Source organism: Sceloporus occidentalis, unplaced genomic scaffold, assembly GCF_023333645.1.
Source record: "Sceloporus occidentalis isolate IW3139 unplaced genomic scaffold, rSceOcc1.0.p SCAF_2, whole genome shotgun sequence".
NCBI classification, from domain to species: Eukaryota; Metazoa; Chordata; class Lepidosauria; order Squamata; family Phrynosomatidae; genus Sceloporus; species Sceloporus occidentalis.
The window spans coordinates 241,096,523-241,124,221 of NW_028316982.1; the positions used below are offsets into that span (position 1 = coordinate 241,096,523).

General features: G+C 39.4%; 1 protein-coding gene across 4 annotated transcripts in view; it reads right to left on the minus strand.

Annotated features, from left to right (window-relative positions):
* Nucleotides 1-27,699, minus strand: part of NBEA (neurobeachin) — a 559,686-nt gene that overhangs the window by 439,640 nt on the left and 92,347 nt on the right. For all 4 annotated transcript variants that reach the window (XM_089512505.1, XM_089512504.1, XM_089512507.1 and 1 more), the window contains exons 11-12: nt 12,294-12,402; nt 3,241-3,393 (exon numbers count right to left, since the gene is read on the minus strand). In XM_089512505.1, coding sequence (XP_089368631.1) covers nt 3,241-3,393; nt 12,294-12,402 — 262 coding nt within the window. The remainder of the gene's footprint in view (nt 1-3,240; nt 3,394-12,293; nt 12,403-27,699) is intronic.

Genomic DNA, 27,699 nt, shown 5'->3' on the forward strand with positions numbered 1-27,699 from the left:
ACAACTTTGATCTTTTGGGAAAACGGTATATAAATAAAATTTATTAATTTATTATTTATATGGGGAGATACGGTCTCTCAAGTAGTCTGGACCTAAGCCATGTAAGGCTTTATAGGTCATGAACTTTGAATTGTGCTCTGAAACGAACCAGTAGCCAGTTAGGCTGTTTCAAATACAGGAGTTATATGCTCCCTGTAACTGGCTTCGGTCAGCAATCTAGCAACAGCAATTTGGACCCTCTGAAGTTTCCAAACAGTTTCCAAAGGCAGCCCCACATAGAGTGCATTACAGTAGTCCAAACAGGATGGAACTAAAGCATGTGTCACTGTAGACAGATCTGACGTCTCAAGGAACGGGCACAGCCGGTGCACTAGTTTTAATTGTGCAAATGCACTCCTGGCTACAGCTGATACCTGGAGCACATCTAAGCTGCAAGCCTGGGATTTCAGCAGGAGTGGTTCAGGCACAGCTCCAACTCCCTGATCTGCCTTACGACTGACCAGGAGCATCTCTGCTTTGTCTGGATTAAGCTTCAATTTGTTTGCCCTCATCCAGTCCCTTACTGACAGCAGACACTGGTTCAGCACAGAGACAGCTTCCTTGGAGTCAGATGGAAAGGAGAGATAGAGTTGGGTGTCATCTACATACTGATGACACTGCACCCCAAAACTCCACATGGCTTCATGTAGATGTTAAACAACATGGGGGACAAAACAGAACTCTGTGGGACCCCACAGGCCAATGGCCAAGGAGTTGAACAGGAGTCCCCCAACAACACCTTCTGAGTCCACCCCTCCAGAAAAGACCAGAACCACTGAATAGCAGTGCCCCCTAGTCCCATTCCCAGAAAGGCAGCTCAGAAGGATACCATGGCCGATGGTATCAGAAGCCTCTAAAAGATCCAGCAAGACCAACAGGGACACACTCCCCCTATCCAGTTCCCCGCAGTGGTCATCCACCAAGGCAATCAAAGCTGTCTCTGTGCCATAGCCAAGCCTGAAGCCATATTGAAATGGGAGGCCACCGCTCACTCCAGAACCTTGCCTAAGAATGGAATGTTAGAGACTGGTCGATAGTATCAAGAATAGTGGGATCCAGGGAGGTCTTTTTCAGTAACAGCTTCACCACAGCCTCCTTTAGGCAGGATGGAAATTTGTCTTGCTGCAGTGAAGTATTAACCACTCCCCTTACCCACTGAGCCAGTCCTCCTCTAGCTGATTTCAGAAGCCAGGAAGGGCAAGGATCCAGTATGCACGTGGTGGCCCTCACTTCTCCAAGCATCCTATCCACATCCTCAGGCTGCACAAATTGAAACCTATCCAATAATATGGGACAAACAGGCACTATGATTACATCCACTGGACCTGTCCTGACTACAGCATCCAAGTCAGAGCGAATCCGATCAATTTTGTATGCAAAGTGTCTTGAGAATTCCTCAAAGCGAGCTATTGAGTGGTCTGTGTTTCCTTCTTGGGAGCCAGAATGTAAGAGGCCCCTGACAACTCGAAACAACTCTACTAGATGACACTATGCATAAATATATTTCTACTTCGTCTTCACAATGAAGAGTAAGTAATTCCAAGCTTTCTGCCTCCTCTGGAGAAAATAAGTATTTCTACATAGTTTTCACTCAGTAATTCCCCATCCCAACATTTCTCATGAAATTATTCTTAACAGACATATATGAACCCCGCCTAAGATTATTGGTTTTGTATGAAAAAAACAGAAATCTTGCACATACACAAACCAGGTGAATGTCTTTCTGGGCATGGAAGGGTTCTGGATTTTTTTTACACACACACACACACACACACACACGAGAATCTGGATACAGGGTTTTCCCCCCACCTCCCCCAAAAAACTCTATTATTTTCACACAAAGAAACCACACATATTTCTTAGCTGAAAAATACTACATTTTAGGACACACTTAATATTAGGTGAAAATTGTCATCATTATTGGGAAACCCATGTTCCATCCAGGAAGCTAATGTTCTTTCCATCTCTACTCTTTCTATTTAGTTTTTTTTTCCTTCCAGGAAGCAGATAGCATCTTCTTCAAACCAAGATACAAACAAACCAAAACCAGAAACCTCACCTTTCAGGAAAAAATAATGACTTTTCCACAGAGGCAGCAGGAATATTAGAAGCTTCTATTCTACAAGCTGAGCTTTAGAAAAATGAACTGCCAGTGCTTCCTACATCCTGGGAGTGGGGTGGGATAAGAAAAAAAAGGAGGAGAGAAGAATTCCCTTCTCTTCCTTTTTGTTGGATTTTAGCAAGAAACTGTGGCATGTCATAGATGCAGATTTTGCAAGAGGAACAATGAAGTGACAGTCTCTCTTTCTTCCATTTCTCAATTGTCGTCTAGTTTTTGCACTAACCAGTACTGTGGTATGCCTGCAACTTTTTCCATAGCTTTTCTTGTGAGTGGGGGAAAAATCATATTTCTCAGAGAACTGAGAAGGGGGAGTAGGTTCTGCTTCTTTTCAGGGGCTTACTTCTGCCTCTTGCAAAATCTCAAATGGAAAGGAAAAGAAACAAAACCTCTCACCCACCCATGCAGAGGCAGCAGCAATAATGCAGCACTGAAGCTTTCTTCAGAGAACTGCAGAAAAAGAGCTAACTCCCCTCTTTTCTTCAGAAAGGTAGAGGAAAGGAGTTACTCACTCCTGTTGGACTTTTGCTGAAAGAAGCAGTTGTGAGGTGCTGCTGATATCTTCTAAAAGAAGTCCAGAGAAAGGGCAAGCAAGCTTCCCTCCCCATAATATACATGACATGGGATTAGGGCTGCCATAATTGTCCACTTTTACCAGGGACAAAATGTAGGACAAATTCAAGACCAAACTGTAGGGCAACTGCAGGACAAAACTCAGCTCAAAATGTAGGACATTTAAGGTCCACCATTTTTCTTCAATGTCCTACATTTTGGGCTGAGTTTTGTCCTGCAGTTGTCCTACAGTTTGGTCTTGAATTTGTTCCACATTTTGTCCCTGGTAAAAGTGGACAATTATGGCAACCCTAGATTTGGGGAAGGAAAGATCACTGGTGATAAATGTCACAGATTTACTCACTCAGCCAAGCTAAAATTTGTTCCCCAGTCAAAAAATACTTATTCATTTTGATAGTTAGACTGAGCTATCAGGAAAACACATTTGTTTACTTTAACACAAATCTGGATGATGTTTATGAATTAAAAAGTTAAAAAAAGACTTTTTGTGTAACATACACTTCACTGACCTTTGCAGGAGTATGTATCCAAATAGCAGGGTTGAAAAGGATATGGTCACATAATTGTTTGAGTAATGGTGCTCCATGTGAGAGTCCATCCAGATATTTTGCAAACGACAAAAACTGTTCCAGCACAGCTCTTGTTATATGAACTCTGGATGACTGAATAAACAAACAAATAAATAAATAAATGTTATTTTGCTAGATATTTATTTCTACATATGTTCTGTCAAAAGGCCTCAAATCTATTTTTAATGTATTAACGTTTTATACATGTTTTAATAAAATTAAGCAAGACAGCAGGACAAATACACACACATTCTTCAAATTAAATTAACACAAAGAACTACTACCTCACCATGGTCATTTCAAAACATGTACTGCTTGACTCTTTATTTCATTTATATACCCAACATGTTTTGCTGATGCCTATCAATCAGAGTTCACAAAGCAATCTGCAATTTCATTTGAACACAAGGCATCACAGAATAAAAATAATCTGCTAAAGCACATGAAATGTAGCAACAAATACATTTAGGAAACAGCAAAGCTACAATAAACACCATTAAATTTCCAAGCACCACAAGACTGTTCTGAGTATGAACCTTCTATATTGGTTTTCCTGAACCTAGTGGTCTGGAACTAACACTCCCATCATCTCCAGTCAGCGTGACTATTGATCTAATTAAGCAATCTTATGCAAGATATAACAGTATCACTGTTAAAATGTTAAAAGACAAACTGCCCACAAAATATGTTTTGAGTACAGAAAGGCATCTACCTATAAAACAAATCCTATAAACCTTTTGTTCATGGTGTATATTGAATTTTTACACAAGTTCATGTTGCTTCCTCATAACTGAACTTCAAGAAAAAAGTACCATTAAATATGAGAATATGAAAGAAATATGCTTGACAAGAATAACATGTTGGACCAGACCAGTGTTTTGTCCCCAGTGGACAGTTAGCTGCCTATGAAACCTAGGGCAATAGAGTTCTTCCTCAGTTATTCTCTAGCCACTGATACTCATCATCATTATCATCTTTTTATAGCTATTATAAATGATGTTGATGACGACAAGAACAACAATACTTTTTTAAACTGTTGATCAGTGTACTTCTGTCATTAATTTTTAAAGTAGAGATGTAAATGCCTTTTTGCAAAAAACAAAAACAAAAAGTAGAAGTATACTTCCAGCCATTTCTATTTTGGGCTTTTGTTTTGGAACTTAAACAAACTACAGAGGTGGTCTCAGAGCAAAATACTGGCCCCCACATCCCCATAATTGCTTACCTCAAAATATAGATCAAGGAATAATCCCAATTTAGTATTAAACAAAAGCAAAAGATTATGAGGTGTAGAATTATTTAGGAGCATTATGGAAATTAGATCAGTTGTATGGTTTGCTAGCTCTCATTTTGAATGATGTGGATGATAGCAGTTACTGTCCAACATATCTGGAAAACATCAGGTTGGGGAAGGCTGCTCTGGCAATAAGTATGCAAAGGGATCTTTGCACCTTTAAGACTAACTGAAAGAAAGAATGGAAGTAGTAGGCTTCAGATATAAGTCTTTCAGATAGTCACAAGGGTGTTACAAGATCACTTTGCATATTGATTTTCCAGATTAACAGAGCTATATCTTTGATTCTACCACCATAAAGGTCAATAAGGTTATTTATTTATTTATTTGACATTTTATATTGCCTTTCATTTTGAAAAATTACAATGTGGTCCACAATACTTGAGTGGTAAAAATGAGATGACACAATAACACCAGTTGAGCAAATAATAAAAAACAACAGTTCAATTTAAAGTTTCATTAATATCAGTAGAGATTACTGACTTGGGGTTAAAAGGAATGTTTGGACAAACAGGTCTCTACTTGGCAGCAGAAACACTATGTATTGGAACCCTGCCTGATCTTAGTGAGAGGATAATTCTGCATGATGGGTGCAATTATAGAGAAGGCTGTCCTCCACACTACAACTAAAAATATATATAGTAGACTGTTGTAAGCAGAACATACAGATGACAGTGTGCAGAGATTGGGATGGTTAACATGGTAGAAAACAATCATTCTGGTAGCCTAGTCCCAAACTGTTTAGGGTTCTGTAACCCAGGATTTCCATCTTAAACCTAGCTGGTAGCAAAGAGGCAGCAAATGTTGCATATTCTCTAAATGAGGCCCAAGAATGGCTTGACTGAGGCTGCACCATAACCCAATCTTTAGAATACCAATGGAAACACACCAGGCACACCATCCTATCCAGGAATGATCATATCAGCCAAAGCTGGCAGAAGACATTTTTTGCTCCTACATAACTAAATCTCTGTCCAGTGATAGAGATGAAACCAAGAGCACCCATAGGCTATGCATTTCTCCTTGTATTGGTAAGACAGCCAAATCAAGCACAGGCCCGTTACAGACGGGCCTTTAAGTACGTAGTCAGTCCGTATTAGGGTTAGGAAGGTGCAGTGCTTCCGCACCCCCCTAACCCTAGTACGGACTGAGTCCGTACAAAATGGCAGCGCCCCATCTACATGGGGCCATCATGACGATGTCACGACTGTGCTGCCTCTATACGGGCTGGCGCAGACGTGACATCGTCGCTCCACGCGAGGGCGCTTAGTGCGCCCTTTGCGCGGAGCAGGAAGGAGCTCCGTTTCGGAACTCCTTCCTGGTTTGCGGCGCTGCTTTGCGTCGCTGGGCACAGCCTTCAGACGGCTGTGCCCAGCAACGCAAGGGAGAAAGGGGCCAAGCGGCCCCTTTTCCCATCTCCCCACCACCGCGGGGTGTCCTTGGGGCTTGAAGCCCCAAGGACACCCCTTTCCAGGCTGCGGGGAAGCGGCCTTTTGCCGCTTCCCCGCGGCCCAGAAAGCGGCGGATCAGGGCCTCAGCGGCTGCCGTTCTAGCCACTGAGGACCCGATACACCGGGGAAGGCGCATCTACAAGCCGCCCCAAAGGGGCAGTCTGTAATGCGCCACAATTAGGCTGCACAATTTCTAGAGCTGGAAACCTCTCCATAGAGCCACCATTTTTAATGGATTTATCCAGTTGATTAACTCTCACTCAGCCTACTAATGTACCCACCTTTAGTTGCTGATAGCCACACATGACTGAGACATAACAAAGAAATAGATCTGGATGTAATCTATATACTGATGCTATTTTGTCTAAATTTCTAACATCTGGTCCCAGCAGCAGCTTATACAGAAGTTTAAAAGCATTAAGAACAAAATTGTTTCCTGTGATAATTCACAGCAAAACTGCCATGGAAGAACTTCACATGCACCAAGTGCAAGTTGGTAGCACTCTTGGAGGAGAAAGTGCAGCAGCTGGAGTCCAGAGTAGCTACACTTCAGCATATTAGGGAACAAGAGGATTTCCTGGACTCAATAGAACTAACCATCTTGGATGAGTACCACGCAGAGGAAGATGCTAGGGTGGAAGAGGTCACTTGCCAAACAGAGGAGGCAGACAGCTGGAGGAATGTCACAAAGAGAAGTAAGCCAAGAAGGGATTGTTCTGAAAGCTTGCAGCTAGAGAATCGATTCGAAGCTGTTTCCCTTATCAAGGAGGATGAAGAAGAGCAGCCTGGACAGACTTCTGGGACAGAGCAGGGGAGCCTGAGAGTCCCACCCGAGGGAACAGTCGCTGCTAAGCCTCGGAGGAGGCGTGTGGTCGTAGTGGGGGACTCCTTGCTGAGGGGTACAGAAGCAGTGATTTGTAGGCCTGACAAGATGTCTCGAGAGGTGTGTTGTCTTCCAGGTGCAAAGATCCGTGATGTGACAGAGAGGCTGACAAGACTGGTCAAGCCTACTGACCAATACCCCTTCCTTTTGGTCCACGTGGGAACTAATGATACTGCAAGACACAGCATTCAGAACATCAAAAGGGATTACGAGGCGCTTGGTAGGAAGCTGAAAGGAATGGATGTACAGGTTGTCATCTCGTCTCTTCTGCCAGTTGAAGGGCATGGTCCAGGAAGGGAGAGGAAAATAGCAGATGTGAACAACTGGCTCCGCAGATGGTGCCGCCGAGAAGGATTTGGATTCTTCGATCATGGGCTGCGGTTCCATGAGGAGGGACTTCTTGCAACAGACGGGTTGCATCTCACGCCAGTTGGAAGAAATGTTTTTGCCAACAGTCTCAAGAACTTGATCAGGAGAGCTTTAAACTGAGTTCCAAGGGGAAGGGAGACAATATTAAGGAAGGCGAAAGGGATGGCGAAAATAGTCAAACTGACATAGAGGAAACAAGGCAAACAGTGCAAGGACCCAACAGTGGGAGGCAAAAAAACTTGCACAGGCAGCAAGTAAAAGGGAACCATGGTCTGCGATGTCTCTACACTAATGCACAGAGCATGGGAAATAAGCAAGATGAACTCGAACTCCTAGTACAACAAAGCAAATATGATATAATAGGCATCACTGAAACCTGGTGGGATGAGTCTAATGATTGGAATGTGGAAATAGAGGGATATAACCTTATTAAGAGAAATAGGCCAAACAGGAAAGGAGGAGGAATAGCACTATATGTCAGAGATATTTACACCAGTGAAGAGATCCTGGACATCAATCATGGAAGCCAGGTGGAGAGCATCTGGATAAGAATCAAAGGGGAGGGAAACAACAAGGGTGTTACGGTGGGAGTCTACTACAGACCCCCAACTCAGACTGAGGAATTGGATGATATCTTTCTAGAACAGATGACCACACAGTCAGAAAAGAGAGATGTAGTAGTGATGGGCGACTTCAACTATCCTGATATTTGCTGGAAGTCAAACTCAGCAAAATCCTCAAGGTCTAGCAAATTCCTCACTTGCCTGGAAGACAATTTCATGGTCCAAAAGGTGGAAGAGGCAACAAGGGGGTCAGCTATTTTAGATCTGATCCTAACCAACAAGGATGACTTGGTTGATGGGGTGCAAGTGGTGGGATCCTTAGGTGGAAGCGACCATGTTCTCCTGGAGTTTGTTATACAATGGAGAGGAGAAGCCAGGCAGAGTCAGACACGCATCCTAGACTTTAGGAGAGCGGATTTCAGTAAACTTAGAGAAGTATTGAGGGCGATTCCATGGTCAGAAATACTAAAAGATAAAGGAGTTCAGGACGGATGGGACTTTCTCAAAAGGGAGATACTGAAGGCACAATTTCAAACAGTTCCAGTGAGAAAGAAAAACGGGAGGTGTCTCAAGAAACCAGGATGGATGACTAAGGAACTTTCAACCGAGCTAAGTTTGAAACGGAACATGTATAAGAAATGGAAAAAGGGGAAAATCACGAAAAAGGAATTCAAAGAAATAGCAGGCATGTGTAGGGGTAAAGTCAGAAAAGCTAAAGCGCAGAATGAACTCAGGCTTGCTAGAGAGGTTAAGAACAATAAAAAGGGCTTTTTTGGATATGTCCGCAGCAAGAGGAAGAAGAAGGAAACGGTAGGGCCACTGCGTGGAGAAGATGGCAAAATGCTAACAGGAGATAGAGAAAAGGCAGAATTACTCAACACCTTCTTTGCCTCAGTCTTCTCAGAAAAGGCAAAGGGTGCTCAACCTGAGGATAATGGAGCAGAGGACAGAATAGGGGAATTTCAGCACAGAATAAGTAAAGAGATAGTAGAGGAACACCTTGTTAATCTAAATGAATTTAAGTCTCCGGGACCAGATGAACTCCATCCAAGGGTATTAAAAGAACTGGCAAAAGTAATATCGGAGCCATTGGCAATCATATTTGAAAACTCCTGGAGAACAGGAGAGATCCCAGCAGACTGGAGGAGGGCAAACGTTGTCCCCATCTTCAAAAAGGGGAAAAAAGAGGATCCCAACAATTATCGTCCAGTTAGTCTGACATCAGTTCTAGGAAAGATTCTGGAGCAGATCATTAAACAGAGAGTTTGTGAACATCTAGAAGGCAATGCCATAATCACAAAAAGTCAACATGGGTTTCAGAGAAACAAGTCATGCCAGACAAATCTAATCTCTTTCTTTGACAAAATTACCAGCTTGGTAGATGAAGGGAATGCTGTGGATATAGTATATCTTGATTTCAGTAAGGCCTTTGACAAGGTTTCCCATGACATTCTTGCAAACAAGCTTGTAAAATGTGGGCTAGACAAAGGAACTGTTAAATGGATCTGTAATTGGTTGACCGGCCGAACCCAAAGGGTGCTCAACAATGGCTCCTTTTCATCCTGGAGAGAAGTGACCAGTGGGGTCCCACAGGGCTCTGTCCTGGGCCCAGTGCTATTCAACATCTTTATCAATGACCTGGATGACAGAATTGGGAGCACACTTATCAAATTTGCAGATGACACCAAATTAGGGGGAATAGCTAATACCCCAGAGGACAGGATCAAGATTCAAAATGACCTGAATAGACTAGAAAGCTGGGCCAAAGCTAACAAAATGAAATTCAACACAGAGAAATGTGAGGTATTGCACTTAGGGCGGAAAAATAAAATGCACAGATATAGGATGGGTGACACCTGGCTGAATGAAACTACGTGTGAAAGGGATCTAGGAGTCCAAGTAGACCACAAGTTGAACATGAGTGAACAGTGTGATGCGGCAGCTAAAAAGGCCAATGCTATTTTAGGCTGCATCAATAGAAGTATAGTGTCTAGATCAAGAGAAGTAATAGTGCCACTGTATTCTGCTTTGGTCAGGCCCCACCTAGAATATTGTGTTCAGTTCTGGGCGCCACAATTCAAAAAGGACATTGAGAAACTGGAGCGTGTCCAAAGGAGGGCGACAAAAATGGTGAAGGGTCTGGAGACCATGCCCTATGAGGAACGACTTAGGGAGCTGGGGATGTTTAGCCTGGAGAAAAGAAGGTTAAGAGGTGATATGATAGCCCTGTTTAAATATTTGAAAGGATGTCATATTGAGGAGGGAGCAAGCTTGTTTTCTGCTGCTCCAGAGAACAGGACCCGGAACAATGGATGCAAGCTACAGGAAAAGAGATTCCACCTGAACATTAGGAGGAACTTCCTGACAGTAAGGGCTGTTCGGCAGTGGAATGCACTTCCTCGGAAGGTGATAGAGTCTCCTTCCTTGGAGGTCTTTAAACAGAGGCTGGATGGCCATCTGTCAGGGATGCTTTGATTTGGATTTCCTGCATGGCAGGGGGTTGGACTGGATGGCCCTTGTGGTCTCTTCCAACTCTAAGATTCTATGATTCTATGATTCTGTGACACACAATTCTCCAATAGCACACTCTGAAATTCACCATGCACACTACTGCAAAGCCACTGCAGCACAGTGCCTCCAACTCTAGTCTCACAACCCAAGACAGTACTATGGCCAATGGTATCAAAAACCTCCAAGAGATTAAGCCAAAACAGCACAGTCACACTTCCCCTGGTCCTCTCTTAATAAAGGTCTTCTATCAAGGGAATTAAAGGATAATTCTATCCTGAAAAATGCAAAATAAGTGTAGACAATCCATTCTTGCAAAGAGTGTCAATGGCCTGTTATAGACAGCCAAAATAAAGCTGCTTCGGGTCTCTTTGGAGGTATGTTATTTAAATGATGCATGGGTCCTAAGAGTCCGGAGGTTGCGCCAAAGCCACACTTCATTCCTAAGCACTGAAGTGCAGCTTTGGTGCAGCTTCCGGATTCTTAGGATGCATGCATCATTTAAATAGCATACCTCCAAAGAGACCCGAAGCAGCTTTATTTTGGTAGTCTGTGGCCTGTTACAGACTGCCAAAATAAAGCTGCTTCGGGTCTCTTTGGAGGTATGCTATTTAAATGATGCATGGGTCCTAAGAGTCCGGAGGTCGCGCCAAAGCCTCACTCCATTCCTAAGCACTGGAGTGCAGCTTTGGTGCAGCTTCCGGATTCTTAGGATGCATGCATCATTTAAACAGCATACCTCCAAAGAGACCCGAAGCAGCTTTATTTTGGCAGTCTGTAACAGGCCTGTAACAGGCCAATAGCTTCATCTTAACTGATCGTTTAAGCACTTTGCCCAAAGTGAGCAAGAATATCTGCAACTGGACAGCTCTGGGGAAAACAAAGCTTTTCCAACACTCTCCCTAGGATCTCCAGGATCCTTACTCTCCTTCCAACACCAGATAAAGACATTCCTGTGCAGTCAGACCTATTAAGCAGAGAAGGACTGGGTTTTTAATGCTGGGCTATCGAAATTTTAATGGTTTGTATTTTAATATATTACATTTTAATTTATAACTGTTTTAATCCTTAAAAAGTAATTTTTAAAAATTTTATATCGATGTATTGTTTTTAATTTTTATTGTTTAACACTTGTTCACTGCCTTGATTCCCTATATTGGGAGAAAGGCAGGTTATAACAAAATAATAATAATAATAATAATAATAATAATAATAATAATAATAATACCATTTAATTTACAATCATATCATTTAATGTCTTTATATATTGAACAAATCATGCAACAGTCACCAAGTCCTTGGTGTTGAAATTGCTGTGGAAGCAAACATTTTTGTGCCCCAAGTGCCTAAAATTTTTTTTACAGTAGGTCTGTAAGGATACCAATATCCTGGAGTTTGGTTCCAGGACCCTCCATAGAGAACAAAATGTAAATGCCCTTTTAACTCAGTGGCAAAGTAAATTGGTGACCCTTATATAAAATGGTAAAATCAAGGTTTGCTTTTTGTAATTTATATATTTTTGGAATATTTTCAACTATGGAAGGTTGAATCTGTGGATAAGGAATCAAAGGACACAGACACACTACCACTTAAAAAAGCTCCACTGGGTCGCTGCTTAAGTACACAGTCCAATAAGTAAAGTAGGCTAAAACAGCATATATAATTATGTACTCTCACATATTTGGACATTTTCAAAGGGACTGCAATGCCACACTTGATCTAGCCAACAACCAGCCTGTTGCTTCAACCAAAGCTTGGGAAAAAACTATGTAGTTAGTCAGGCCAAAGTCTCAACAAAATATTCTATTGCAAATTATAATGTTGAAGTCAGCATTATTAATTCTAGGCAACTTCATATTCAAATTATGTAAATTGGTCAATTATGTTGGAATGTTAGTACTACAACAAATATTATCACCACTTACCTTTTCAAGAAGGTAGCCAATAACTAGGAATCCTTTTCCACCCAACATTTGTTCCTGCATGGCTACTGAGCTCTTAAGAAGGTCCACCAGGAAAGCCAAGAGAGTAGCACTGCATTTAAAGAATGAACACTGATTAGATTTAAGTGTTCTGGAACAAGGTTTTAATACTTTAAATATAAAAGTAGAAACCACTTATAATAATTACTCTAAAATGAAGGTGTGGAAGCCCTGACATGCTACAGGAAAAGAGATTCCACCTCAACATTAGGAGGAACTTCCTGACAGGAAGGGCTGTTCGACAGTGGAACAAACTCCCTCGGAGTGTAGTGGAGTCTCCTTCCTTGGAGGTCTTTAAGCAGAGGCTGGATGGTCATCTGTCAGGGATGCTTTGATTTAGATTTCCTGCATGGCAGGGGGCTGGACTGGATGGCCCTTCCAACTCTATGATTTTATGATCATTGACGTATTATGCTTAAAATACAGAGACCATATTACTAAGCAACCTTGTTTGTGATGGCTTAATGAGCATTCATTTAGCCATTCAATGATATGCCTAATTAGGGCTGAAAAATTTATCCTGAAATGTGAATAATTTCTAGGTTATTACTACTACTATCCTTCTATAGGTCCATATGCCATAGAAATCACAAAGGAAAATCACTTATGATCTCATGGATAAAGAACTTAGGTGTGCAAGACAATACTGTCTAGTGTCAGCAACATTACTAAATCATTTTAGTTTAATTCTATCTAATACAAAATTGAGCATAAGATTGGCTCTAATAAATCAATTCAACCAAGCAGTGACTGCCAAAATGCGAGTACTCTTAACTTCCCTGTAATTACCAAAATGTGGCTTACTTCCTCTTCCTAACAGGCATTTCAGTTCTTAGTTCTACCAAACCCTCATTTTATGTCATATCTATACTGGGACTTGCAATTTCATTCATAAGAAAGCAACTATCCTTTTCTGAATGTGAATTTATTTTTTCAAAATTATTTGAATGAGGCTGGACTTGTCCATTTCTGTACATGTCAGGAGATATGCCTTTTGATTAGGATTGCCAGAAAACTGGAATTGGCTCCTATACCTTTAATGATTGCATATAAGAGGGAAATTCAACAGGTATTGCTTATCGTGCAGCCAGATAACAAAAAACACCTGCTGAAATTCCCTTTTCCACACAGTAATTAAAGGTACAGGAGCTCTGTCCAATTTTTGGCAGCCCTAAATAAAAAGCATATCTACTGACTTGTACAATAACTGACAAGTATGTTCAGCCTGATTCAGATTCCTTGGGCAATCTTGGAATCAACTTATTTGGCACCTGTTTTGGCTGCACTGCCTCACATAATGTCCCTTTAAGGAAGACAGAGATAGTTCTCCCTAGTACTGACATATATTCTCTTGTCAACTACAATTTTATCTTTGTGGTCATGCTACACTCACTCTATTGGATAATCATAATTTGATGAGAATACTACTTATACAAAAAGAGTTTTATTGTACATTTACATTTTTAAAATAAATTTATTAAACAACATATATGAATACAAATAACAGATGAATAAATGACATACAATATTCTTGTCTCCTCCTTCTTTGTACATTTACATTTTTGATCAAATTATAAGGTCCAAATCAAGATTTCTTGATGTTCTCAATATTACACTGCTTACTAATTTTCTTTGGGTACACTATATTGGGGTGGCTATATAGTTGATCAGTAATGAATGTCCCAGACACCTTTGCTGTATTGGTAATATTAATACTATCCTCAGAGAACCCAAAATCAACATGTACATCATTTATAAATGTTTGATGGAAATAATTATAGTTGTTATTAATGAAGTTAACAAAGACTGTGCAAATCAACCACAGAAAACTGCCCTGGCTTCAATGTATAAAATCGATTTAGACTTAAAACTACATTAGGTTCAGGGGGAAAAAAAGAGAGATTTCAAGTATAGTGAACATCATTATTATTTTTAAGAAAAAAACTGTCTACATCAATTAAATGTTGGTAATGTAATTCAGATAATGCTTCTTTGTAGGATACAATGTGGGTGTGTCAGTTCTGTGATGGTTGGAGGCATTACAGAGTAGTCATTTTGTATCAGAAAAAGCTTTGTGGACAGATTTGTACTTTTCAGTTATATTCCCTGTAACATGGAATTTGATTGATGATCAAAGTGGTTGGATCCTGTCTGCTTTTACTACACTTCAGTGTTGGAAGATAAACATTCATCCTCCATTGGCAATGGTCAGAATATCTTACTCCTTTAGTTACAAATGAACAGACATAAAATTCAAGCAAATGTGTTTTTGAACATATAGTCAGCTTATATTGATGTATACATCAAGCTAACATTCATAACCTATGTAGCTAGTGGCACAATGGTTAAATGCCTGTACTGCAGCCACTCACTCACAAACCACAAGGACTCAGGCTTACATCCTTCCGAAGTCGCTAAAATGAGTACCCAGCTTGTTGGGGGCAATTAGCATACACGTTATAAATTGCTTTGGGAGCGTTTAAGTGCACTGATAAGCAGTAGAGAAATGTACTTGCTATTGCTATTACTACCTCCATATTTTTCTTCCCCCCCTTTGCAGTTATATTTTTAAATTTTATTTTTTAAAAAAATCAATCAATCAGTGTCCCAAATAAGGAAGTACTGAAGGATTCCAATTTTGTTCTGAGGGAAAATGTAGTGTCTGCAAATTACAATGATACCATTCAGATGTATTAGCAAATTACGGTACAGGGGCAACTTGTCAAATATTTTTGGTTGTTATCTATGAAAAAAGCTTAAGTGTGTATTTGAAACAAAACTAACAAAGAACATAAAATGTAAATGGTCATGAATTCGGGGTAATTAAAAACGCCGTCCACCAAAAAGTGACTTGACTAATATGAGGAAACTATAACATGGAAGGCCATTTAATGGTACTAGCTGAAATGAATAAATAAATAGATGCATAGATACATGCTCCTGTACAAACAGAAGATGAAGAAGTATATTACCCCTGTAAAAAGAAGGAAATGTCTGTTTCTAAAGCATTTTTATTTTCACAATTGAAATTTTATTTATATACAGTGGACCCTTGTTATACGCTGGGGTTTGGTTCCAAGATCCCCCGTATATAACAAAATCTGTTTATGCTCAAGTCCCATTAAGTATAATGATATAGCAAAATGGTGTCCCTTATTAAAAAAATGGAAAATCAAGGTTTGATATTTGAAATGTATACTTTTTTTGAACATTTTCAAACCATGTATGTTTGAATCTGTGTATAAAAAAATCAGTGTATAAGCAGGGCCGACTGTATACTAATGATTTTTTTTCCAAATCATCTTAAATAAGCAGTGGCTTTCACAGCAGATAGTTAATAATCTATTCACATTAACTTGGTTATCAATAATATGTCACACCATGGAATAATTTGTTGCAATAGATTTAAATGGAAAAACAGCTTTCCTTAACATTTCAAGCATGCAAGATATATACAGTTAACAAAAATATTTTATATATACTGCTTTCCAGTCTATTTTTTGCAAATGTTTAGTTTTGCAATATTTATTGTATTAAACTATACTGTAAATGTACTGTAACAAGACATATGTAGCATGCAAGATATAAATGTTCCATATAAAATATATGTATTAATATAAAGGTTCCATTGGAATAATATTGTAAGAACTTCTAAGGCCTGTTACAGACTGCCAAAATAAAGCTGCTTCGGGGCTCTTTGGAGGTATGCTATTTAAATGATGCATAGGTCCTAAGAGTCCGGAGGTCGCGCAAAAGCCACACTCCATTCCTAAACACTGGAATGCAGCTTTGGTGCAGCTTTCGGATTCTTAGGATGCATGCATCGTTTAAATAGCATACCTCCAAAGAGACCCGAAGCAGCTTTATTTTGGCAGTCTGTAACAGGCCTAAATGTGTTTTAAGAACTTCTAAAAAGCAATGTACTTGTATGAATATGGGGGAGGGGTAAGCCTCAATGTTTTACAGGAAACAATTTTTCTTTAATTATCTTTTAAAAGGGTGTGTGTGGGTGTGTGTGTGAGTGTGAGTGATCTGACTCCAAAGAATTCATTCAAGATTGCATGTCTTCAAAGCAAAAGACTCAAAACTATATACAGTTACATACATGGACAATTAAAAATCAAAATTACCGTATATACTGATACCTATGAAATGTAAAAAATATCTATTTTCCAGTAAATTTTCAGTGCAAATATTTACTAAGAAGTACTATATTAGTAAACACATGCTTTGCACAAACACATGCACCAAGGCAGCTCTAAACAGTATCAGCACTGAAAATCAGTGCAAATATTTTCAATGCAACATATGTCTGATAAGGTACGGTAAGGTCATAATGAAAAGGGTGCCAGTACTGCACCTCACTACATCCATTTGTTTGTTTAAAGACAATGTAAATATTCTCAATGTGGCAGGTGTCTGACAAGTAAGGAAAGGATCCAAAGGGTACCAATATTGTGGCAGACCTCTCGAACATAACCATTTATTTTGTTAAAATAGTGAGACACATTTTTTTTATTGCCCAGTATAAATCATAAATATGCTGAACTCTAAAACTATGAAAATATCCCACTTCCCCATTTGTGTAATGTTAATACAACTGGATGAAGAACCAGATCAAACTTTATAAATATTATGAAGAAAATGCATTATCTCAAAAAGTTAAAAAATATTAAAAAGTAGAGGGCTAAAAAAACCTGTTCCATGAGCAGAATATACCTTATGGTTAAAATATTAAACAGATACAGGTACATGAGCAGTGAATATGTTACCACAATACAGTTGTGAGAACTCTACTTAATAGCTGGGATGTGAACTAGTGTAATGGACTGGGTTTCTTAGATACAGTATATCCTAATTCAGCTGCTTCTCTTTCCAATCTCTTTTTGAATTGTTTTTGCTGAAGGATGTCTGCTCAGACATTCAAAGGGAATGTCCAGAGGCTCCACACTGTGTTTCTGATGACATCAACTGAAGTCTATGTGGTGAAACAGACGGGCAAAATAAAGCAGTTTCTAGCCGCTTTGAAGGTGAGGCCTTTAGACAACACATGTCTTGAAAGCGGATGGAAACCAGACTGAAGCCACACTCTGGGACTAAAAATTGGAGCAAAAAGAAGACAGGATGGTCCAACCTGGGCCAGAAAATGTGCATCTTTGTGTCTGCACATAAATATCCCAATACGAGTGCAGGGCTGCGGCAAGGCAAAGAAACAAAAGTGTGACAATTCCAATGGATGTAATTACAATATACAAAAATCAGACAGTCCAACAGGGGGGCATGGAGTGAAGGGGGCAGGTGGGGGGGCTCCGTGATTTTGCTTTGCCAGTGTATCACTTGCACACGGATGCACTGATGCCCTGTACCAGCGGAACATCACACATGCAACTGTGTGGCCAATCGAAAGGGCAGCCATGCAATAGAATACCATTTGGGCAGATGTGGGAGGAACTAGGAGTTTGCAGGTGATATATTTGTGCAACAGTGTGCATGTATGGTGAGGAGGCCACAAAAAAAATTACCCAGTGGCATGGTTTGATGCTGCACTGTGCAGTTGGGCGGTGCATATTTGGGCCACCTTGGGAGTGGACAATGGGGATTCAACCTGCTTTCAGAAAAAGTAGGATCAAATTGCTTTTTCCTGCCCATATACTCTGGCCTTATGGATGCTTATGCTCAAGTACTCTCTAAAATGGTATAGGATTCTCCTTTATATCCTTTAGATTCCTTTAAATGTAAAATAAACTAACAACTATGTCTTTACATACACTACTGCTATTCTGCTAGTTCTGGCAGCTGTGCTTCTTTCACACTTGCAGAAGGATGCCTCTATTACCTCTTTATACAAGTGGTTCCCCATTTACAAGTTGGCTTAAAGACTAATCTATGTATAAGGATAAATCCAAGCTGCCCTCCATGGCCACTGGACATTCACTGGAATGATCATGAGCATGTCAAAACTGCCTTTCAATCAGAGTAATTTCTATAAGTACACCAGGGCAGCTTTGCATCCCACCACACTGAACAGGATCTCACTGCCCCTCCCTTCTAATATCAGTTCTTTTACAGTGCACTAAGAAGACACTAGAGCATTAATATGTTTACCACATTCCTTACCATAAACATGGAATGCAAAGTTGTATACAATGTAAAGATTGTAATGCAATAAATGATCAATGGTTTATCTCTAGAACCAGAGGAATCAACAGACCTAAAGTTATACATGATGGATCTAACTTGAAAAGTAGACCTAATTGGTCTGTCTTAAGTATGACAAAGTCTGTAGCTACACCATTAACTTGTAAGACTACAGTGGTAATTTATAATCTGTTTAACCTATTAATATGTTTGCCTCAATTAAAATCTTGTACCAATTAACCAACTATTACATCATTTAGTGATCACAGACAATAAAAGTTGATAGATAAACCCACAATAAATGCATCTCATCCCTTACTTCAACATTACAGACAGTTCTTTATGTTAACTATTAATTATGTGAAACATTACAAATTGTGTTAGAAAATAAGGAAGAAATAGTCTTTATATATATATATGTATATACTCCACAATGATATAATTTCATAGTTGCATTTTTTCCTGCCCAAATGTGAAATGTCTTAACACCTAAAAATCACCTAAAATCTTTTTTTTAAATTTAAAATCCTTGAATGAAATAAAAAAAAATCACATTCAACTATAAATGTTAACCAACTGCAGCTTAACACGAGATAGGTCAGTTCATTTATTAAAATGCATTTATGAAAATAGCTTTTACCGAACAGCGATGAAAACAAAAAATACAGTAGTAGTACTAGTAGTAGTTGCTATCATTAGTATTATTGAATAATTTATACACTGTTTGCCTAATCTATAATGCCATGATTTGAGCCTATGTGAGTTTGATCATATAAACATTGTTTTAATATGGCAGAAGTTACACATTTTATAACATAGCAATTAACAGAAACAAAAAGGAAGAAAGCAGGGAAGAAGTAACACTATATTTAAAGGTTTACAATCAACATGGTGTTGGGGGAACAGCTACATAAATTATGGTTATACATAGGATGGCTTCATTTCAGCTATATCGAAAATACATATGAAAAGAATGTGGGAAAGGATTAAGAGACACACAATTTTAATCCTGAAAACTTTGCTGTATTTATATTTTATTCAAAAAGTCAGAAATGACCATGAATAAATTATCTTAATTTGGGCATAGCTAAGACCCTTCTAATGCACCACCACATTAGGAATCCAAAATGTAATTGAATTTAGATTCTATGCAATATTACCAGTATCTTACACAGCATGTTTCACATTACAATTGTTATTTATAATATTAAATGTGTGGGAGATACAGTGTTTGTGAAAGCTAATTTTTAAAAGATTAAAAGTTAAAGGAAGCTTAATATTAAGTATTTTTGTAATATGTCTATCAACAATTTTCCAAATTTTCTTCTATAGCTCACATACAAAAGCAGAAGCCCTTATATTAGTGCATATATTTGTCTATAGGTTCCTTCTCCTAATTCCACCCCACCCCCAAGTGCACCCCAAAAGGAACTGCCACACATGCACGCAAGCCCTCCCCTCCCCATCCCACCCTGATAATCATGGGCAAAACAACTTGCTGTCCACCTCCCTTGCATGTCAGCCACCATGGAACAAAGTTCAGGGTGGCTCATAGGCTTCCTCCAAGCTTCAGTTTGGCATAGGTCCACTAAGGTTCTGTTCCAAGTACCACCATCCCCCTTCTTCCTTCCCTCTCTTTCCCCATCTTACTCTGTCCCTCACTCTGGCTTAGCAGAAGAGTGTGAAGAGGAGATTGATTAGGGCTGGGGAGATACAACATCCTGCACTGCATTTTTTAGTATTGAGTTACATGTCTTCAGAATGTACCCTTGGTTTATCCACAGGTCACATCAAAATCTATAATCTTGGTCCCCAAACCTGCCCTCACTTATACATGAGTATATACGGTAAAGCACTTCCTGTAGCTCCAAGTTGTCTATTCTGACTCTCCAGAATTTCAAACCACAGTCTTTCTGAGGGATGTGAGAGGGGTGTTGGGATATTTTTCTTGCAAAATATTTATTCAACTACTATGCTCCATTGGTCAATTAGTTTGACTTGATTTCTAGAAGATCCGCACATCTCAGTGCTGCCTATTTATTTAAGTATTTACAAACAACACTCTTCTAAAAGAACTCCCAGATATTTGCCATTTTAGCAACTAGATTAACTACATTAAATCAATTACATCACAGTTAAACAAAGGTAAAAGTAACATTTTTGAGTAAATCATCTTCCAAGATGAATATTAACATTCTCTTTGGGGGGAAAAACTTACCAGCGACTAAACTGCACTGGGCTGTTGCAGGTTTCACCTTAAACTTGCAAAATTCTGTGCACTGCCATAAAAATTTCCCTCCATTCTTGCCTATTTCCAACTCCCCTAGATACAAAGGCAAATATAAAGGATACTTCAGCCCATTCCTATATCTCCTCTATGCCATGTCCCACCTAATATACAATAGTATGTTTGTAAAGTATGGTAATACAGAAACAATATAATGGCCAGTGCACATGTTCATCAGTAATAGTGACAGATGAACCACCCATTGCCCAGCCCTGGAAAACTGCTCCATTAATGAGTTGCTTTTTCCAAGGTTATAGAGAATTCTCAGCAAAGCTGGAATCCTCCTTTTCTGTGCAAACTTAAGCAAGCTTATCCTTGTGAAATGGCAGATGCCAGCAGCACAAAAGACTGCTGACAACAGGAGAAACCTTGTAGGACTTATTTGGAGCTGGCAATGCTCAATACAGTTTAAGTCCCAAAGACAGGACCTTGAATGATGCCTTTGTCACTAGCAAGCTGTTTAGCAAACCCTGCGTTGTTTTGAAGTACAAATATTTTGTTATGTTTTTATTATAATAGCAGTTACAGAGAGTCCATAAACATCAACCTTGAAAGGTCAGATGACTTTTAAGTGAACCTCTGACTGGTCACAGAAAGGGCCCCTGTGACTTTATGGTTCTGAACATTGCTGCTTCTCACCCTCTGCCATATGCATTTCCTCTTACAGGTCACAGACAAAGGTTTGTCAAGATTAAAACACTACACAATATTTCTGCTAACCCCCACTGTACTTTCCCACACCTGATTTCTATCCCAAACATCCTGCGGTTGTCCTGATCTCATTACTGTTTGATAAATCAATGTCACTGCGAAAAATATTCCTTTAGTAACTCTGAAGTTAAAACCACTGACCAAGCGAGAATTCCATTGTTCTTGCGATTCCTGGGAAATCCACCCAACTGTCTCAAGCCTCTATAAAAAGCCTACTCTGGCCTTCACACATTGGCTCAGCCTAGAATAAAGCAGTAATGCTGCCAGATTTTATGCTACTCTCTCAAAACAGGCTGACCCCTGCCACATTTCAGGCAGCCTTGTTTAGCCAATGTCACTTCCATCATCCCCTGAATGGAGCTCTGCTTCTGGACTGGTACAGTTTTACCTTATCTCAACAAGCTACTACCTTTAATTTCATTAGTTCTTGTGTGTGTGCATGTGTGGTGATTTCCCCCATTGCTGTTAATTAATAAAACTAAATTGTACTTTGCACTCTGAGACTTCTAGTTCTTGGCCGTGTTATAAAAAGGCTGAGAACCCAGCTATCATTACCATAGCCCTCTCACTGCTCCCAACTGAGCTAAATCAATTTCCTAATTGAGTACAATTTGTGGCTGCCCTGTCAGGATCCCCTGCAATTTAGGTAACAAAGCTCTTCTTGACACTTCACCCATATATGTGTATTTTTCTTAAGAAACTAAAAACTAGTAGTGATAATTACCTGCAGGAAACCATTATAATCTGCAGATAATCATTATAAGATAAGCTTGAATGTCTGAACTCAGTATTACCAAATTCAAGGTGGTTCTGCTCTTAGCTTCATTTCACCACCAAGCTAAAATATATTTTTATTAGAGTTTATAATTACAACTCTGTCCCTGTTTTAAATTAGTACTGTTTTTAATGAGATAGTTTATTTTGAGTTGTTTTAAAGCTTTTTTTTAAATAATAATTCTTTACCAGTATTTTACATTAGCTACTTAGGCCCAGAACAGATGAGCATGATATAGCAAACCGAGTCCACTCAGCCTGGAAGCAGGTCAGAACCCCACTGTCTACACAGCCTGCTCCCAAGGTGAGCCATGGATGCAGGGGCCGGCCAGCGCTGCAAGGAATTGGATTATCCTGGCTCCTTTTTGCTCCAGTCTCAAGAACCAAAGCACAGCTTTGGTGAACTTCCAGCCACTTTGGAGGCTTACGTTGTCTAACTGGCACGCCTCCAAAGTGGCCAGAAGCCACTTCATTTGGCCTGTTTTATCTCCTAGTTACACATGCATAACTATGTAATGTCTTTTGGTCCAACTAACCTCTCAACCTTTAACAGCCAGCAGATGCATCAAGTAAAAGAAATCTGTTCAGCAGCCAATCAGGATGCAAGGTGGAATTACACAAAGATTTGCAACAGGGTCCAGCTTTTGATGGATAGTGCCACCCTCCCTGTTGGGAGAAGCTGGCAATGTGATCTTCTCTGCACTCTAATCAGCAGGTAAACAGATCTCCTTTGCCTGATTCATCTGCTGGTTGTTAAGATGGGAGACAATTATGTAGTCTTACTGAATATGGAACAGTTAAGGACCCACAACTTAAGTTAAAAATCCATAATTATAATACATAATGCTAGGCACTGTTTTATAGCTGTTTTGTTTGTCTGTTGTGATGTAACTTGGATCCCATTCTGGGAGGCAAGCTGGATATTAAATGAGCAAAAAATCAACTGTTTGTGACATAACTGATCTTTTTCCCCCCAATTTATAAATGTAATGTAAGTGCCCTTAAGTCACATGATCTAGGCAACACTATATCTAAGTGATACAATGAGGATTTGATTAACTGAGCAGATATTGGATAAAGGTCACTATTATTTTCTAAGTAAACAACCTGGACTGCAGAACAAAGTATCAAAGGATTTCCTATGACCTGAAGAACTGGTGTTATGGATGGATACTCATCTAGCCAAGAGTACTGTAGTAGTTAAATGTTCAAGCACACATAACATTTTATGCAAACAGACATTCAATTAGGTCAGAATCTGATACAAGCTTATTAGCTAGCATACATAAAATTGGAATATTTATCAAAACTTCATTATATATATGGAATTTTCTAATGAAACTATCCAAGCTTCCTGTAAACCAAAGGATTAGGACCTGGCATTCAGAATGAGGAATATTTTTCACACATCCAATTATATGATCTTTCCCATATTTTAGAGACAGAATAATACTGGAAATGAGAGAAAAATATTTTTAGGAAATGGAAACTTGCACTGTGGAGCCATTCCTTCAAGACCATGCAGACAACACTAATGTCTTTCAAATCAGTATTCAACTTTATATACAGTCGCTTGACCCAACCGTGAGTGTGTCATCTATGGATCTGAGCATGCATATGGCATGCCACCATTAACACCAACGGGACTTGAGGTCCCACAGTTTTCGCCATCCGTCGGGGTGTGTGTGGAACGGAACCCCCATGGATAAAAACAGCCAACTGTAGTGGAAAATTTCCATTCAGTTTGTACAGGAAGCTAACATGCATGCCAACGAAAAGAGAGGGGCAGAATCAATTTAAAATATGTTTACATATGCAGAACCACATTATATATATATATATATATTTAGTGGTTCTGAGTTGCACCAATCTGGATCCTTCTTTTTTTAAAAAAAGTCTTCCCATACACATATGCAACAAGTGCCAAATAGACACCTGAACTGTGGCCTGATAAAGAAGCTGAGACACTGAGGAGCAGCTGCTGACTGGATAAGAGCAGCCCACTGTGCTTACTTTTACTGAGTTGTGCTTAAGCTGGAAGTAGAGTGTGTTTATATAGAATATTGGGCTGCCCTAAAATAAATGGGCAAAAGGTAAGACAAAAATGTAGATGCTTCTCTTGAAGAAGAAAGGGGAACAGTTTAAGAGATATGTTAACTGAAAGAAGATATACATGACATTTTGAAGGCTTTTGAAAACTAACTGATTGAGGAATTAATGGCTTTCACTTCAGAGCTCATTTCTATCTTGTAGTTGTTTCTGGTCTTGAGTAAATCACCCATCTCCATCAAATTCAGCATTTTTCTCTCAACACTGTCCAGCAAAATGTCTCTTTGAAAATTACAAACAAAATACTAAAGAAGCAATTATTTCACATGCTATTTATGCACAACAATGTTATAAAGTATAATGTGTTTGAAGACAATGGTTTAATTTAGCTATTTATAGGAAATTTTCAACAGAAACAAGGTGAAACATTGAAAAGGAGTTTCAGGTCATTAGAAGAGGTATTTGGAGAATGGTTTAAAAGCATACTGGGTTGGAACTTATCACCAAACTAATTAATACTTAATTGATACTTAACTAAAAAAACAATTGCTGATTCCAGAGGTACTTGACATTCAAATTTTGGAGCCTACTAAATCTACATGAAATGTAGGACAGATAATCTAAACGTATGTAAATTGGCAATCCTCTTTATGGAAAGAACAAGTATTTGAGAAAAGAATAATTTGGAGACAGCAAACAATTATTCTGAATACTTACATAATTCTTTTATTTACTACAATTATTTGATGCCTTGTTGTTAGAATAACATAAAGTTGCCCCTTACTAAATTTCTCACTTATTGTACTAACTAAGGGGCTATGCACACCGGCCATAAAGGCTGGCTTGGGGAGCAGAATCAGGGCATGGTGTCCACATGATGTACACCCTGACACCACCCCCAGGGCGGAATGATGCTGCACGCCACTCCACATGGCATGCAACAACACAGCTATCATGCCCTGGTAAGGCCAGATTGGGGCTGCGGCATGCGGTTGCCACAGCCCTGATCCTGATAACAAATTTACACAGTTTATCTTATATAACAATAAAAGAGGGTTTGTGTGCATGTTCATTAGCCTCTGTCTGTGTACCAGTCATACTTGTATGTGGTTTTACATATCCAATGCTGTATGTAATAATAATAATAATAATAATAACAATAATAATAATAATAATAATAATAATAATTTGTTTTATTTATATACCGCTATTCCAAAGATCATAGCGGCGAACAGCAAGTAAACTAATTAGCAAGTAAGCTAATTTGCCCCCAACAGTCTGGGTACTCATTTTAGCGACCTCGGAAGGATGCAAGCCTGAGTCGAGCTTAGGCCCTTTTGCTGGTCTTGAACTCGCAACCTTGTGGTCTTGAGTGAATGGCTGCAGTACAGGCATTTAACCACTGCGCCACCAGGGCTCCTTAGGCCTTCAGAATAAGGACATTTATATCCCATCTTTCTGCTTCAGTTTGAGGTACTGAAAATTATCAAAGTACATCAACAGAAATCATTAAAAACATAAAATTTTAAAACAACATGAAAACACAGAGTAATCCGTAATATCAAAACAAACATACAACCTGTAGAAAAAGCAACAGATGTATTCAATACAGAATGGAATGCTATCAGGGATGAAGACAAACAGAACATCTTGAACAAGAAATTGCTGAGCACACATCCAGCAACAAAAGCTTTATCATATATTCCTCATATGGTTTCAGAAAACCAACTAATCTCAGAGAATAGTATCAGAAAGTAATCTTTTTGAATTTCCTCCCCTACATTATTGAAACTTTGCATGAGTGCATAAATGAACCAAAAGATGAAACAAAAGGTGAGCCATATATTCCAAATACAAGTTCAAGTCAGAAGCTTAGACCTGCAGTCTGATATATTGCCAGATGGTCTTCAAAAGCATTCTCTCACAGCATATATATCAACCACCCAGTCTCGATGCAACTAATAATGTGTGACTAAAGTAAGATCCATCTTCTTCCTCTGATGGAAGATAACCAAGCCTAAACTGGGCAAAAGCCTTTCTGGACACACTTGTAATCTAGATATTGGGGACAAAGTTGGGTCCAACACTGGGTATTACACACTGAAAAGAGAAAAGGAAACATCCAACACAAGGAAACAACTTTTTTCAATCCTCAATGTTATAATTAACTCAGATAAAGTACTGTTGCAAATTTCTGTATCAATACAATCTTCAACTACAGGGAGATGGAGGAGAGACAGAACACCTCCTCTTCCAACATAATCTGTATATCGTGGTATTTTGAGGCATGTAAGAGAGAGACAGAAAACTTTAAGTCCCCTAACTAGATCCTCATTCTCTTTCCTCCATTTCTGTAACGGTTGATTGGGAGTGTTGTGTGATATTTTTCGGTCTAATACAACAACTTTCCCAACTCTATATTGTTTTATTATCTATACTGTCTTATTATCACACAAATTCCTATGAGCATCAACATGCAAACACCTGTGCTTCCTACCTATATTTCACTATATCTAAAACAAACTTCAGCAGCAGTTTTACAGTAAGATGCTAAACTGCCTATCTCTTTTAAAAACTCACACTGTACCTCATTCCAACCTCCAAAAGTTATTTTCCATAATACAGTTGGCTCTTCCATATCCACAGGGAATTGGTTCCAGGACTCTCTATGGCGGGATACAGACCGCCGCTTTGCGGCGGTCTCCCGCCGGCGCCATTTGCTCCGCGAGGGAGCCGCAGCAGCCAAACCGCGCGGCTCCCGCGCGGAGCAAAAAAGAAGCTCCATTTTGGAGCTTCTTTTTGCGGCGCCTTTATGACGTCGTGAGGCGCCTGGCGCGGACTCACGACGTCATAGGCGCCGCGACACATACGGACACTCAGCGTCCGATACGTAAACATGGCGGCCCCCATGTGGAAGGGGCGCCGCCATGTTGTACGTATTCTATACGTACTAGGGTTAGGGGGGTGCGGAAGCACCGCCCCTTCCTAACCCTAGTACGTATAGAAGACGTACTATATGGCGGTCTGTATCCCGCCTATGAATACCAAATTCCAAAGATGATCAAGATATAAAATCATATAATTAATTTAAATCATTTAAATAATCTCTAGATTTTTTTTATATCTAGTGCAATGTAAATGCTACATAAATAATTATTATATGCAATGAATTGTTTAGTAAACAAATGAGACATGAGGCTGGAGAGAGACTAAGGCTCTGTGAAACAGTGGGAGGCATGGATTAACGCTGAGCAAGATGCTTGGATTCCTATCAGTCACAGCTCCTCATTCTCTCTCCATCCTTCTTTCTCATTTGCTACTTTTGAATCTGCAGTTGGTTGAATCCACAGATTTGGAGCCCATGGATGCAGAGAGCAGACTGTATAATGC